We start from the raw sequence: 15,444 nt of genomic DNA, 5'->3' as shown, positions 1-15,444 counted from the left end.
AAGATAAAAAATTATCAAAAAAAGATACTTCCTTTGCTCTGTATTAATTAGGAAATTATAAGAGTTTTGGAGCTGTGTGCCAGGAACCATGGATTAAGGCCAAAATGTATATTTCTTATTATTAATCATAATATCACTGTTAATCTTCATTTCTCTGCAAATGTAAGTCTTAATATATATAAGATATATATTTTACTGTACAGAAATTAAATCTACATAGATTTGTAAGAATAACTTTCCAGATAAATAACTATACTTTACTATATTATTCTTAACTGCTGCACTGCATTCTCTAATACTGTTCTTTCTTAAATTCAGGAAATATTGGGCACTAATATAAGCTCTGAAGGAAAAAAAATTGATAAAGAGAGAAAAGATCTGCTCTCAAAGTGTTTTCACTATAGTAAGGAGGTTAGTTATTAACTACAAATTCAAAGAGATAATGTGTCCGGGTGTCCGAAATCTTCATCAAGCTCTTGTACCGGCTGCTATACTCTTATTCTGTATTATCTCTTGAAGCTCAGTAACCTTGGAACTGGAGACGTCAAGTGTATTGTGTAAATGTGATTGACAATCTCAAATTGAAACCCACTCTGGCAGTTTAGCAATTAGAAACCAGCGGAGGTGAAATGGAATAAAATTGAATCCTTACTTTTTTCAGAAAATTGTAGTTATGAATATCATAAATTTAGGAAATAAAGCAAACCATAACAAGAGTATACACACAGAATATTTTTAAATTAAAAATTCTATTTATGAGGATATAATCTATGCAAAATTCAAAGGAAAATTAACTGCAAAATTATTTTCCACATGGAAGCACTTCTTGCAATAACAAAAGCACGAAAACTACCACAGGAAAAATATCAGAGGATGAAAGACCATTTTCTTAAGAATGGCCAATAAAAAAACCATTACTAAAAATCAAAGACATGACAATTAAATGTAAATGATATTTTTTGACAAATTTCAATGACAAAAATGTAAAGGAAATGACACTTAATTTTGTAGACAATGGTCATAAATATCATTATTAAATTAAATTAGAGGTATAAATGACTATAATCTTAATAGATAGCAATTTGGTAATATTTATAAAGAGTCTTAAAAATGCTCAAGTAAATTAACAAATAATTTCAATCTGAAAAAAGTATCCTAAAGCAATAATGAAAAGTTTGCTGAGATTCTTATGTACAAGAGTTTATTCCAATATTTTTATACTGGACAAAATATGTTAAAAATGTGAATATTGTCATATTGTGGTACATTCACCAGAGGAAACATTTTATGGTTTTTAAAAATTGTGTTTTGGGGAATATTTAATAATGTGGGTATATGTTAACATAAGACTAAGGGGGAAGGTAGTACAGACTTTTTGTTTCTATGAAGATATATTAGATCAGGGATCAGAATGGTTAGACTTAAACCTAACTTTTCAACGGCAGTAACAGAAACCAGAAGATGTTAACTGATCACTCCCATTTGCATAAAGCAATAACTCTCTACCTGGAATTCAATACAAAGAAATAACTTTTCAAGATTCAAGATTTTGATTAACAAAATTTGTGAGAATTTGCCATTGTAGATTCACATTAAGGGAAAAGAAAAGTTGTACTTCAGAAAAAGAATCCCAGATATAAGGTTTGTGATGAAAGAAGAAACAAAAACAGTACCTAAACAAATAAATCTAAGTGAATGCCAGCTCTGAAACAATGAAACTATAGTCTTACATGATGTAAAATACATACATATTCACACACACGTACATATACATAAAATACAGCAGGGGTCCCCAACTCCCGGGCCATGGACTGGTACTGGTCCATGGCCTGTTAGGAACTGGGCCACACAGCAGGAGGTGAGTGGCGGGTGAGCAAAGAAGCTTCATCTGTATTTACAGCCACCCCCCATCGCTTGCATTACCGCCTGAGATCTGCCTCCTGTCAGATCAGTGGCAACATTAGATTCTCATAGGAGTGCGAACCCTACTGTGGACTATACCTGTGAGGGATCTAGGTTGTGCACTCCTTATGGGAATCTAATGCCTGATGATCTGAGGTGGAGCAGAGGGGGTGACGCTAGCACTGGGAAGCGGCTGCAAATAGAGATTATCGTTAGCAGAGAGGTTTGACTGCACAGAGACCATAATAAATCAGTTGCTTGCAGCTTCATATCAAAACCCTATCACTGAGTGGCAAGTGACAATTAATCTGCACCTGGTGGCAGGCTTTATAGTGGCAAGGGAGTTGATGCACTTCAGTTGTACAGCTGCATCTGGTGGCAGCCTTTAAGTCAGAATCCGACACTTATGTTAGTCCACATGTGGCCTGCCCATTATTTTATTTACCACTTGTGTCCGCCCCTCCTTCCTACACCGTGCCCTTGTCTCAGTCACAGCTTTGGAAAGCCTGCAAACTAACCCTAGCCAAAATGAGCTCGCTGGAGAGCTTCTTTGAAAAGCTTCATCATCTTACCCAATGATGAGACAGCAGAAGACTTTAAGACTGCCAGCAAAAAGAAAGCTACATTTAAAAGAAAATACCAAGAGACCTACTTAAATTACGGTTTCATTGCAACAGGTGTTTCACATTCTCCAAGGCCGCTTTGTATAATATGTGGCGACCGGCTCTCCAGTGAAGCCATGAAACCTTCAAAACTGCTTTCTATCATGGAGACCAAGCACTATGCATTAAAAGACAAGCCTTTGGAGTTTTTCAAGAGAAAAAAAAGTGAACACGAAGAACAGAAGCAATTATTGGAGGCCACCACTTCATCAAATGTGTCTGTCCTGAGAGCATCATTCTTAGTGGCTAACCTCATAGCTAAAGCTAAGAAGCCCTTTACTATGGATGAAGAGTTGATTCTGCCTGCTGCTAAGGACAGTTGTTGTGAAATTTTTGGAGTGCCTGCTGTTCAAAAGGTGGCATGTGTCCCTCTTTCAGCTAACACCAGAACTAGATGAATTGAAATAGCAGAGTATATTGAGGCACAATTGTTAGAGAGGATTAATGAGTCACCATGGTATGCAATCTAGGTTGAGAGTCTTCTGATGTTGACAACAAGGCAACAATGCTTGTTTTTGTGTGATATATTTTTCAGGAGGATGTCCATGAGGATATGTTATGTGCACTTTTGTTGCCAACCAACACCACAGTTGCAGAACTAGTCAACTCTTTGAATGATTACATACCAGGAAAACTGAATTGGTCCTTTTGTGTCAGTATATGCATGGATGGAGCAGCTGCCATGACTGGACAGCTTTCTGGTTTCACTACTTAGGTCAAAGAGGTCACTCCTGAATGTAAGTCTACACACTGTGTCATCCAGAGAAATGCTGGTTAGCTAAAAAATGTCACCTGAACTTAACAACATTTTGCAGGCTGTGATTAAAATGATCAACCACATTAAAATACATGCCCTTAACTCACGTCTGTTCATGCAGCTCTGTGAGGAGGTAGATGCAGAGCACACACGTCTTCTCTTTTTATTTATTGTAAGTAGTGCTGCAGTGAACATTGTGGTACGTGACTCTTTTTGAATTATGGTTTTCTCAGGGCATATGCCCAGTAGTGGGATTACTGGGTCGTATGGTAGTTCTATTTTTAGTTTTTTAAGGAACCTCCATACTGTTCTCCATAGTGGCTGTATCAATTTACATTCCCACCAACAGTGCAAGAGGGTTCCATTTTTTCCACACCTCTCCACCATTTATGGTTTGTAGATTTTTGGATGGCCATTCTGACTGGTGTGAGGTGATACCTCATTGTAGTTTTGATTTGCATTTCTCTAATGATTAGTAATGTTGAGCATCCTTATATGTGTTTGTTGGCAATCTGTATATCTTCTTTGGAGAAATGTCTATTTAGGTCTTCTGCCCATTTTTGGATTGGGTTCTTTGCTTTTTAGGATATTGAGCTGCAAGTGTTGCTTGTATATTTTGGAGACTAATCCTTTGACAGTTGCTTCATTTGCAAATATTTTCCCCCATTCTGAGGGTTGTCTTTTTGTCTTGTTTATGTTTTCCTTTGCTGTGCAAAAGCTTTTAAGTTTCATTAGGTCCCATGTGTTATTTTTGTTTTTATTTCCATTTCTCTAGGAGGTGTGTCAAAAAAGTATCCTTCTGTGATTTATGTCATGGAGTGTGCTGCCTATGTTTTCCTCTAAGAGTTTTGTAGTGTCTGGATTACATTTAGGTCTTTAATCCATTTTGAGATTTTTTTGTGTGTGTATAGCGTTAGGGAGTGTTGTAATTTCATTGTTTCACATGTAGCTGTCCAGTTTTCTCAGCACCACTTATTGAGGAGGCTGTTTTTTCTCCATCATAAATTCTTGTCACCTTTACCAAAGATAAGGTGACCATATGTGGGTGGGTTTATCTCTGGGCTTTCTATCCTGTTCCATTGATCTATATTTCCGTTTTTGTGCCAGTACCATACTGTCTTGATTAGTGTAGCTTTGTAGTATAGTCTGAAGTCAGGGAGCCAGATTCCTCCAACTCTGTTTTTCTTTCTCAATATTTCTTTGGCTATTCGGGGTCTTTTTTGTTTCCATACAAATTGTGACTTTTTTGTTCTAGTTCTGTGAAAAATGCCATTGGTAGTTTGATAGGGATTGCATTGAATCTGTAGATTGCTTTGGGTAGTAGAGTCATTTTCACAATGTTGATTCTTCCAATCCAAGGACATAGTATGTCTCTCCATCTGTTTATATCATCTTTAATTTCTTTCATCAGTGTCTTATAGTTTTCTGCATACAGGTCTTTTGTTTCCTCAGGTAGGCTTATTCCTAGGTATTTTATTCTTTTTGTTGCAATGGTAAATGGGAGTGTTTCCTTAATTTCTATTTCAGATTTTTCATCATTATTGTATAGGAATGCAAAAGATTTCTGTGCACTAATTTTGTATCCTGCAACTTTACCAAATTCATTGATTAGCTCTAGTAGTTTTCTCGTGGCATCTTTAGGATTCTCTACGTAAAGTATCATGTCATCTGCAAACAGTGACAGTTTTACTTCTTCTTTTCCAATTTGTATTCCTTTTTTTCTTTTTCTTCTCTGATTGCTGTGGTTAGGACTTCCAAAACTATGTTGAATAATAGTTGCGAGAGTCAACATCCTTGTCTTGTTCCTGATCTTAGAGGAAATGCTTTCGGTTTTTCACCATTGAGAGTGATGTTTGCTGTGGGTTTGTCATATATGGACTTTATTATGTTGAGGTAGGTTCCCTCTATGCCCACTTTCTGGGGAGTTTTTGTCATAAATGGGTGTTGAATTTTGTCAAAAGCTTTTTCTGCATCTATTGAGATGATCATATGGTTTTTCTTCTTCAATTTGTTAATATCATGTATCACATTGATTGATTTTCATATATTGAAGAATCCTTGCATCCCTGGGATAAATCCCACTTGATTATGGTGTATTATCCTTTTGATGTGTTGTTGGATTCTGTTTTCTAGTATTTGGTTGAGAATTTTTGTATCTATATTCATCAGTGATATTGGTCTGTAATTTTCTTTTTTTGTAGTATCTTTGTCTGGTTTTGGAATCAGGGTGATGGCGGCCTCATAGAATGAGTTTGGGAGTGTTCCTTCTTCTGCAAATTTTCCGAAGAGTTTGAGAGGGATGGGTGTTAGCTCTTCTCTAAATGTTTGATAGAATTCACCTGTGAAACCATCTGGTCCTGGACTTTTATTTGTTGGAAGATTTTAAATCACAGTTTCAGTTTCATTACTTGTGATTGGTCTCTTCATATTTTCTATTTCTTCCTGGTTCAGTCTTGGAAGGTTATACCTTTGTAAGAATTTGTCCATTTCTTCCAGGTTGTCCATTTTATTGGAATAGAGTTGCTTGTAGTCATCTCTCATGATCCTTTGTATTTCTGCAGTGTCAGTTGTTACTTCTCCTTTTTCATTTCTAATTCTATTGATTTGAGTCTTCTCCCTTTTTTCTTGAGGAGTCTGGCTAATGGTTTATCAATTTTGTTTATCTTCTCAAAGAACCAGCTTTTAAGATTATTGATCTTTGCTATTGCTTCCTTCTTTTCTTTTTCATTTATTTCTGATTTGATCTTTATGATTTCTTTCCTTCTACTAACTTTGGGTTTTTTTTGTTCTTCTTTCTCTAATTGCTTTAAGTGTAAGGTTAGGTTGTTTATTTTAGATGTTTCTTGAGGTAGGATTGTATTGCTATAAACTTCTTTCTTAGAACTGCTTTTGCTGCATCCCATAGGTTTTCGGTCATCATCTTTTCATTATCATTTGGTTATAGATGTTATATGATTTCCTCTTTGATTTCTTCAGTGATCTCTTGGTTATTTAGTAGTGTATTGTTTAGCCTCCATGTGTTTGAAATTTTTACAGATATTTTCCTTTAATTGATATCTAGTCTCATAGCATTGTGGTCAGAAAAGATACTTGATATGATTTCAATTTTCTTAAATTTATGAAGGCTGGATTGGTGACCCAAGATATGATCTATCCTGGAGAACGATCCATGATCATTTGAAAGTGTAATCTGCTGTTTTTGGATGGAATGTCCTACAAATGTCAATTAAGTCCATCTTGTTTAATGTATCATTTAAAGCTTGTGTTTCCTTATTTATTTTCACTTTGGATGATCTGTCCATTGGAGAAAGTGGGGTGTTAAAGTCCCCTACTATGATTGTGTTATTGTCGATTTCCCCTTTCATGGCTGTTAGCATTTGCCTTATGTATTGTGGTGCTCCGATGTTGGGTGCATAAATATTTACAATTGTTATATCTTCTGTTGGTTTGATCCCTTGATCATTATGTAGTGTCCTTCTTTGTCTCTTGTAATAGTCTTTATTTTAAAGTCTATTTTGTCTGATATGAGAATTGCTACTCCAGCTGTCTTTTGATTTCCATTTGCATGAATATCTCTTTCCATCCCCTCATTTTCAGTCTGTATGTGTCCATAGGTGTGAAGTGGGTCTCTTGTGATCAGCATATATATGGGTCCTGTTTTTGTATCCATTCAGCCAGTCTATGTCTTTTGGTTGGAGCATTTAATCCATTTACATTTAAGGTAGTTATCAATATGTATGTTCTTATTCCCATTTTCTTAATTGTTTTGGGTTTGTTATTGTAGGTCTTTTCCTTCTCTTGTGTTTCCTGCCTAGAGAAGTTCTTTTAGCATTTATTGTAGAGCTGGTTTGGTGGTGCTGAATTCTCTTAGCTTTTGCTTGTCTGTAAAGCTTTTAATTTTTTCCATTGAATCTGAATGAGATCCTTGCTGGGTAGAGTAACCTTGGTTGTAAGATTTTCCCTTTCATCACTTTAAATATGTCCTGTCACTCCCTTCTAGATTTCAGAGTTTTTGCTGAAAGATCAGCTGTTAACCTTATGGGGATCCCCTTGCATATTATTTGTTGTTTTTCCCTTGCTGCTTTGAATAATTTTTTTTGTATTTAATTTTTGACAGTTTGATTAATATGTGTCTTGGTGTGTTTCTCCTTGGATATATCCTGTAAGGGACTCTGTGCTTACTGGACTTGATTGCCTATTTCCTTTCCCATATTAGGGAAGTTTTCAACTATAATCTCTTCAAATATTTTCTTAGTCTCTTTTTTTTTTCTCTTCTTCTGCAGCTGCTGCAATTCGAATGTTGGTGTGTTTAATATTGTCCCAGAGGTCTCTGAGACTGTCCTCAATTCTTTTCATTCTTTTTTTTTTATTCTTCCCTGCAGTAGTTATTTCCACTATTTTATCTTCCAGGTCACTTATGCATTCTTCTGCCTCAGTTATTCTGTTATTGATTCTGCTATTGATTCCTTTCAGAGAATTTTAAATTTCATTTATTGTGTTGTTCATCATTGTTTGTTTGCTCTTTAGTTCTTCTAGGTCCTTGTTAAACGTTTCTTTTATTTTCTCCATTCTATTTCTAAGATTTTGGATCACCTTTAGTATCATTACTCTGAATTCTTTTTCAGGTAGACTGCCTGTTTCCTCTTCATTTGTTTGGTCTGCTGGGAATGCTCTACTTATTGACATGGGTAATTGTAACTATTTTTAAATACAGTACTTTCATATTTTATTCACTCATATACTTCACAATAAAGATACTAAAGTAATAGAATCTGCATGTACTGTACAATTCTTTTTTTCCAAAAAAGTAATTCATTAACAAAATGACACATAAAGAAGGGGATACATAAAATTAATAATGAAGCTCATGCCTACTGATTATAATTGCTAATCTTTTTAATACTTCTTGCTGCTTAGTTTAGATACAACTATCCTTGATATTAGGGTGATTTCATTAGTTGACCTTTAACACATTACTTTTAAATTGGCAAATTCAAAGATACTTCTCACCATATATATATATTTATTGATGTAATTTTCATTGTTAAACTCCTTTTCTTACTTGGTTTTATAAGAATGGTTTAACATTCTATTCTAGAATTTCTTTTTGTAAAGGCAAGGGGAAAAAATAATCAATGGAGCTGGATCCCATTACAAAAACATTCTACATTTCGTAGAACAGAAACTCCATATGAAACTTCATTTTTGTGTAACAAATAACACTTGTGTCGGCTTTCATATGCACTAATTTTTCTTTGACTTTTTTGCAAATGTTTAGCACATTTGTTAAGAAACTTTGTAATCGATGATTCCACATTAGTTTTGATTTCTAAAATTTAAGTAAACATACTTTTACTCCACTAGATGGTGCTAACACCCTACCATAAAACAACACAAACCGCCTGTGCCTCTTCCTACCAGCAACCCTCTTTCCCCCAAAAAACCCGAGTTTTTGATTTTGTTTTTTCAACTTAAGGATCATGTTTTTACATGGAAATTTTGTGTTTAACTACAAGATAATATGTGTGTTTTCCACTTTCTAAATTCAGATCCACTTCATGGTGTTTAGGTTACTGGAAAAATTAATTAGTTAAATTTCAAATGTAGATGCCAACATTGTGAGTGGAGAACCACTTTTCACTAATATATTAACATTTTGATAAATTTAATTCCTATCCTTTTATTAAGCTCATGCAAGGAAAAAAGTAATCAAATTTTCTTATCAATTAACTTATTCAATTTAAATGATTTTTATTAAAGCAATGCATTTACCCAAAGAGTAATCATGTGTGTTACTTGCTTTTAACACCCAGACATAAAAGACAAGGATACATCTCTTTCATACCGTCTTTCTACTAGATTCTCACAATATCTACTCTGTGTATACATATTTACTACATAAAAGAGTTCTCATATTCATTACACTTTTTACTTCAAATGATATTTAAAACTCTGGTGATTTTTCCACAAACTTTATTTATTTATTTTGGTGTATTTTTCTTTCTCTATTTTTTTTTATTGGAGTAAAATTGCTTTACAATGTTGTGTTAGTTTCTGCTGTATAATGAAGCAATGGACAAAGGATTAATCTCCAAATATACAAACAGCTCATGGAGCTCAACATCAACAAAACAAATAACACAATTAAAAAATTAGCGGAAGACCTAAATAGACATTTCACTAAAGAAGACATACAGATGGCCAAGAGGCACAGGAAAAGATGCTCAACATCACTAAGTATTAGAGAAGTGAAAATCCATAAATTTTAAATTGTATCTCTTGACTCCGTAAGAAAAAAAGGGTTATCGCCCCCTACTCCGTTGTTCCATCTTTCCACCACCATCGCCAAAATCTTAGTTCTGATTTATTATCATCTGTCAGTTCGGTGGTGACTCAACCTGCTAACTTGTCCCCAAGCTCCCCTCTCCCATTGGCCTCACAACCACGTGCGATTTTTGCAAATTTGGTCATGCCACTCCTAGAATTAAAATTCTCCTGTGACTTCTCCTTCCCTTGGATTTGGAACCCGCATTTGGCTCTAGCCACGCTCTCTGATTTCATCTTATCACCCCTACCATTTATTCACTGTGCCAAAGCCACCCTAGTTTGTTTATATTGAGATGAGCATCTCAAATGAATTTTTCCCCCTAGGCCTTTTGCACGTGTCGGTTTTTTCCTCTTTGAACACGTTAACCACAGATTTTTGGTGTCTGGCTTTGTCTCATCTTTCAGCCACTTCCTCCAAGTGGTCCACTTACCTCTAGGCAAGGTAGGTAAGACACCCCACTACCCCATCTCTGTTATTTTCCCTCAGCCCCTACTTTACTTCCTTCACAACATAATTCATGGTTCATAGTTATGTTTATGTATCTATCCTCCCATCAAAATGTAACTTCTGCAAGAATAAGGACCGTCACCACAATCCGTCAAAACCTACCCATGATATCATCACAACCCTGATATATTTCTCTCTCTTCATTGCACCTCTTACAAACTAACTTCTCAGCACCACCCTATTCCATCCTTTCATTCCAGTTTGAGCATCTTGCCTTCCCTAAGTGATCCTACAGTGTTTTCAGTTATCTCCATCAAAATACTTTATACGATAAAACACAATATATTAGTAAAATACAATAATCATCCCTTCTGTTTTGCCTCCTAAGTGACCTCCTGTTGGAAAGTGCTTGTCATAGTGCCTGGCACTTAGCAGTCACTCAAAAGAAAAAAAAAAGATCATTGAATGAGCAAATAAATAGATGAATGAATGGATGAATGAATGTGAAGCTATCTTGAAGACTTTCAATTTTATCTGTAGATTATGGATAACCTGGGGAAAAGGCATTGTAGACGGTAACAAACATAAAAGATAAGATAAGGGAACAAATGTTTAGTGCACTTAAACCTCTGTTGCATGAACCCAAGAAATCTAACATCTGTAAAATTCCATTGTACATCCTGTCTATATGTCTTATGTTTGAATGTATGTTATACTTTTTGAAGTGAGGAATCATTTTAATTTAGCTCAAAAAACTTCGGGGAACCTTTGAAGGAACATTTCTATAATCACTTTTCTATCTATTACAGTTCTGGTTGACAAGGTTTGGGAGAAACTTGGCTCTCTCGGTCAAAATGTCAGAACAAACAAAAGTGCTCTGTCACATCTTTTTCTTTCCCTTTCTTTTTATTAACTTTGTGATTTTTTTTCTCTGTCCCATTACTTTACTCTCTCTGAACCATTTTTTATAGTGTTTCCTTATAACCTTAAGCTAGAATGTAACACTTTAGTTGTTCAGGGGCATCGCGTCCTTTTTTGCGCACTGCGTTCTGAGACTGGTTAAAGCTGTAAAGAAGTGGGTAAAGTCCACATTAGTTAAGTGAGCACGGGGTAGGCTGGTTGGCAGACTCTCACAGGCAGGCAGGTGGGGATGGTGTGTGGGGTGAGGAGAAGGAGAAAGAGCCGGGAAGAAGGAAACATGGCCAAGGCTGTGGAACCATCAGGGATGGAGGGGATAAAAAAGTGGGCCAACTCAGCCCGAGGCTCAAGCCCTAGCAACCAAAGGCCCAAAATAAAGAATGCTCCCTAAACTGTGCTTCCACGTATATTTGAAAACTTACTTCTAGTTAAGAATACTGTTAGCAATACTTAAATAATTTAGTTCTAACTTGAAATTACGTGCAGGTAAAAGAGTAGCATGTGCATTCCCAGACTGTGCCTAAACTTAAAGTCAGCAAGGCTCTCGCTCTTGTGACATTCCTGGGGGTGTTTCCTCTACCCCTGGTCAAAGCACCCACGAGAGTGCTTCCCCTATCAGATCTTCCTTCCTGAGAAACCTCATCTTCCAGGATTGCTGGGTCCTGTTCTTACGTTATCCTCATTCATTTCTACCTCTGCCCATTAAAATTGTTGCAGAAAACTTATCAGACAGAAAACTTACTGTGAATAATAATTCACATAATTGTGGTGCATAATACTAAACTTAACTGTCCCAAATCTTACTCAGAGTATCGTCACTGCACATAAGTTTCAGACTGGTTGAATTTATGGTATTATTAATATGTAAAACATTTTAGGAGAAGGGAAGATGTTGAAGACAATTTGGCCATTGCTCCGCTTTAGATCCCACCGTATAGGTAAATACCCACACTACTACCTCTGAAAATGTGGGATTTTTTGGAGACGGGGAATTCTTATTTATCACACTGGAACTGAAACATAGAATTTAGGATATAAACCGCTATCACAAGTTTTCTGGATTAGATGAATATACATAATATTCACATCTATCCTTAAAAAAGAGTAATTTTTATGAATTTATAATTAATTCTTATGATCATATTGATTTTTTTGTATTAGTCCATTCAAATTCAAAACCATCTTGTACTTGAAACAATATATTAAAAAGAGATAAATTCTCCTCTCTCTGTTGGAATAGAATCTCTCCGATATGTAACATATTTCAGGTCCTGAAAGAACAATGTTGTCCTTTAAACCTCCAGAATTAGAAAACACATTTCTCCAAACAACATAGCCAGCGTGCACTTGGACATATTTCAGTTGTGTTTTGATTTATTTACTTTAATCAGCCTGGAATTTTGGGACCGTGGCTAATTTCAAAGAGTATACGCTTTTTGGATCTTAAATCTAAAAGTTCTTGAAAAGCTTGGTTACAAGATATTCCAGAAAGCAGAAATGATGTGGTATAACTGAGGAACGGTTACTCTGAACTCTGTAAATCTGACCAGGCTCTTAGTAGCCTGGGGTGAACTCCCCATCAAGGAGCTGACGTTCCTGTACAGCTAGGGATGAAAACACAGACCACCTACTGCGTTAAAAAGGTACTGCTTGGTCTCCAATATCCTTTTCTAAAAAGGGGGGAAAATAGAGAGTTGAGTTTATAAATTCTTCCTGTTGGTTCCTACTCCTCTTTAGTAGTGATTAGTATTTTTGAGGAATGTTCACTCTTAACAGGATGGAGACCACTTAGGAAAGGCTGAAATGCAGTATCTAGTTGAGTAAAGCAGATCGCGAGAGTATACACAACTGTCTTTTCTCACTTTCTCAACTTAGCATTCAGTATTCAGTTTAGTATTTCTCAATTTGTATTCCATCGTCATTTCTACATGGCAGACAAAAACAGAGGCAAATGTTGAAGGATATGTGGATATTTTTAATGATCAAGGGCCACTCGAGTAAAACTTCTGTTAGGGCTAGACTGATGGAATTGGTTGTGCGTTGCGTGTGCTTTTGTGAAAACCATGAGGCTAATGTAAGTGTTACTTTAAATACCAAAGCTGTACTTTATCTAGGAAGTGGCCAGATTTACAGCCACTCTCACTGTAATGCGTGTAGTGCTAAAGCTCAATTCACCAGCAGAAACTGCTGTCACATTCCAACATACGTTCATGAAATATAAAATACAAGTGAAATGAATCAGCTGGAATCAGTTAGGGATGCAGGGAGTTTTAAATCACTATTATTTAATTTTTATCACTTACACTTTGTAGCACCCAATTTTAATAATATTTCAAATTCCACTTTGTCATCACTGAAACAGTTTAATTAAATTCAGCATTGATTCTTAGCTTTAAACATGAGCTAGAAACCAAACAAGTCTTCCACACATAACAAATGCAATCTACATAAAACCTCAGCAAACAATATGTAAATCATGAAGCACTAAGAGTATTCCTATTAAAGAAAAGACAAAAACACTTGTGTAAAGAAAAAGATGTTTGCTATTGGTAACATTAACATTGTTCCAGAACTCTTTGTCAATATAATCATATTTTGGTATATTGTGTTGTAATATTAGTTATTATTAGTTGTAATATTTTTATGGACAGGGAAATGATTGTATACCTAGTTTAAAAAGTGGCTGGATATAAGGTTTACAAGCTAAAAATCAAGCAATAGTATATTAGTGTGTATAACTGAGAAAAAGACTCTCTTTCAAAAACTCTTAAACACATTTGAGAAAAACCTGAAAAAAATTACTAAAGGATAAAACTTAAAAAGATATCTTTACTTTCTAGATTGAAAGACCCTCAAGGACAGGGGTTTTGTTTTATTTGCTAATATTCCTCACTGCCTAGAGGTTGACTTGAAATAAGCATTCAATCGAAATTTGTTGACCTAGTGAAGAATGTTAGGAATTTATGAATGATAACTTTAAAAAACGTCAGTCAAACATGTATCACATAATTGGTTACCTATCATGAACTAGGAAACCAAATTTTCTCCAAGAAGAAACTTTTTCATCTATCAAGGAAAAGTGATAGAAATAAATTTAATTATCCATAAATTATTACTGGTATCAGAAAAAAACTCCTGCACTCAGATTCACTACTCTTAAAGGCTTTCCTACTAGCATATCTTATATCAACCATAGGGGAAGAAAACCCTATTAAGTAACTTTTACAAAGGTTGCATATTCAATTTTTTTTCAAATTTATACATTTTTATTCAAACGATACAAGTGATGGTTGTCTGAAAGACTTTTAAAGCCATGGCTATATCAATTGTAAATGATAAATCAATTTTTGTTTAGCAAGAGTTAACATCTCTAACTGAAATAAGTCCAATCATTGCAGCTTGAAGGCTTTTATTGTCTAATTAATTTTCTTGTTCTATGTTCACCTAATTCTTAATACATTCACATAGGCATTTTGGTGAAAATTCTAGGCAAAAAAGTAAATTACATTTTATGATAATCACAAGGGAAATGATCATGACATGTCACGTTTCTTGAAAACAATTATTAAAACATTTTCTGAACTTCTACATTAAATAAAATTATGATGAATAATTAGATATGCCATTCAAATAAGCTGCTTATATTTTTTAAACTGAACAGTGTCAAAAGCGTCTCACACACTAGGCTACAGCACAGTAATTAAACACATTTTCTAGACCAAATTTTTATTACCACCGTAAAAAGCATGTAAGCAAAAGTTTTGCAATATAAAAAAAAAAAAGCCTTCCTTTTTTAATCTTACCTTTTGCGACACAAACACTCCACAACATAAGCCACACAATTGTTGCTGGAAATCTCATTTTGGGGATCCTTCAGTGCTTAACACTGACTCAGGTTCTCCTCTGTTAAAAACTATGAAAAGTGCAGGAAACTACTTGCTCCAAAAGGAAGTCGAAACACAGCTTGGGGATTAAAGCCATTGCTACATGTCCCGCCCATCAGAAACTTTTGCAAAGTAAAAGAAAACAATCAGCCAGGAGCCCCAGCAGTGCCAGTTTGAACCTGCACTCCCACTGAAAGCTAATGTCGTGACCTGCCCTTGATTTGTTTTTATAGACCCAGGCATGTTCTTCACTGGAAACGTTCAGGTTCTTGGAATGTGCATAACTGGTGATATTCTCTGCATTTCATAAACCCTCCAATTATTTAGACCCTATTCAGATCTACCGTTGGTAGACCTCAGAAGATTTAAATAAATAAATAAATAAATAAATAAATAAATAAATAAATAAATAAATAATAAATAAAAGCTCTTTCAGAAATCATTTACAGAACTTGAGGTTAGGCAATGCTTTCACAATCAAGACCCAGACAACATAACTAAACTTTGCCAGGAATGCAGTGCTGGTTGATTTGGGGGGGCCTGCTT

At 35.2% G+C, this 15,444-nt stretch overlaps 1 protein-coding gene across 1 annotated transcript in view; it reads right to left on the bottom strand.

Annotated features, from left to right (window-relative positions):
* The window catches only part of LOC309799998 (complement factor H-like), an 80,027-nt gene extending 64,999 nt beyond the window's left edge, over positions 1-15,028 (bottom strand). The window contains exon 1 of the mRNA XM_082613802.1: positions 14,818-15,028. Within this exon, the coding sequence (XP_082469928.1) occupies positions 14,818-14,875 (58 nt within the window). The 5' untranslated portion in view covers positions 14,876-15,028. The remainder of the gene's footprint in view (positions 1-14,817) is intronic.
* Positions 15,029-15,444: the final 416 nt, after the last annotated feature.

The sequence above is a fragment of the Mesoplodon mirus genome (assembly GCF_964341445.2).
Source record: "Mesoplodon mirus genome assembly, chromosome: 3".
Taxonomy (NCBI): domain Eukaryota; kingdom Metazoa; phylum Chordata; class Mammalia; order Artiodactyla; family Ziphiidae; genus Mesoplodon; species Mesoplodon mirus.
This window is presented reverse-complemented; position numbering and strand designations above follow the sequence as displayed.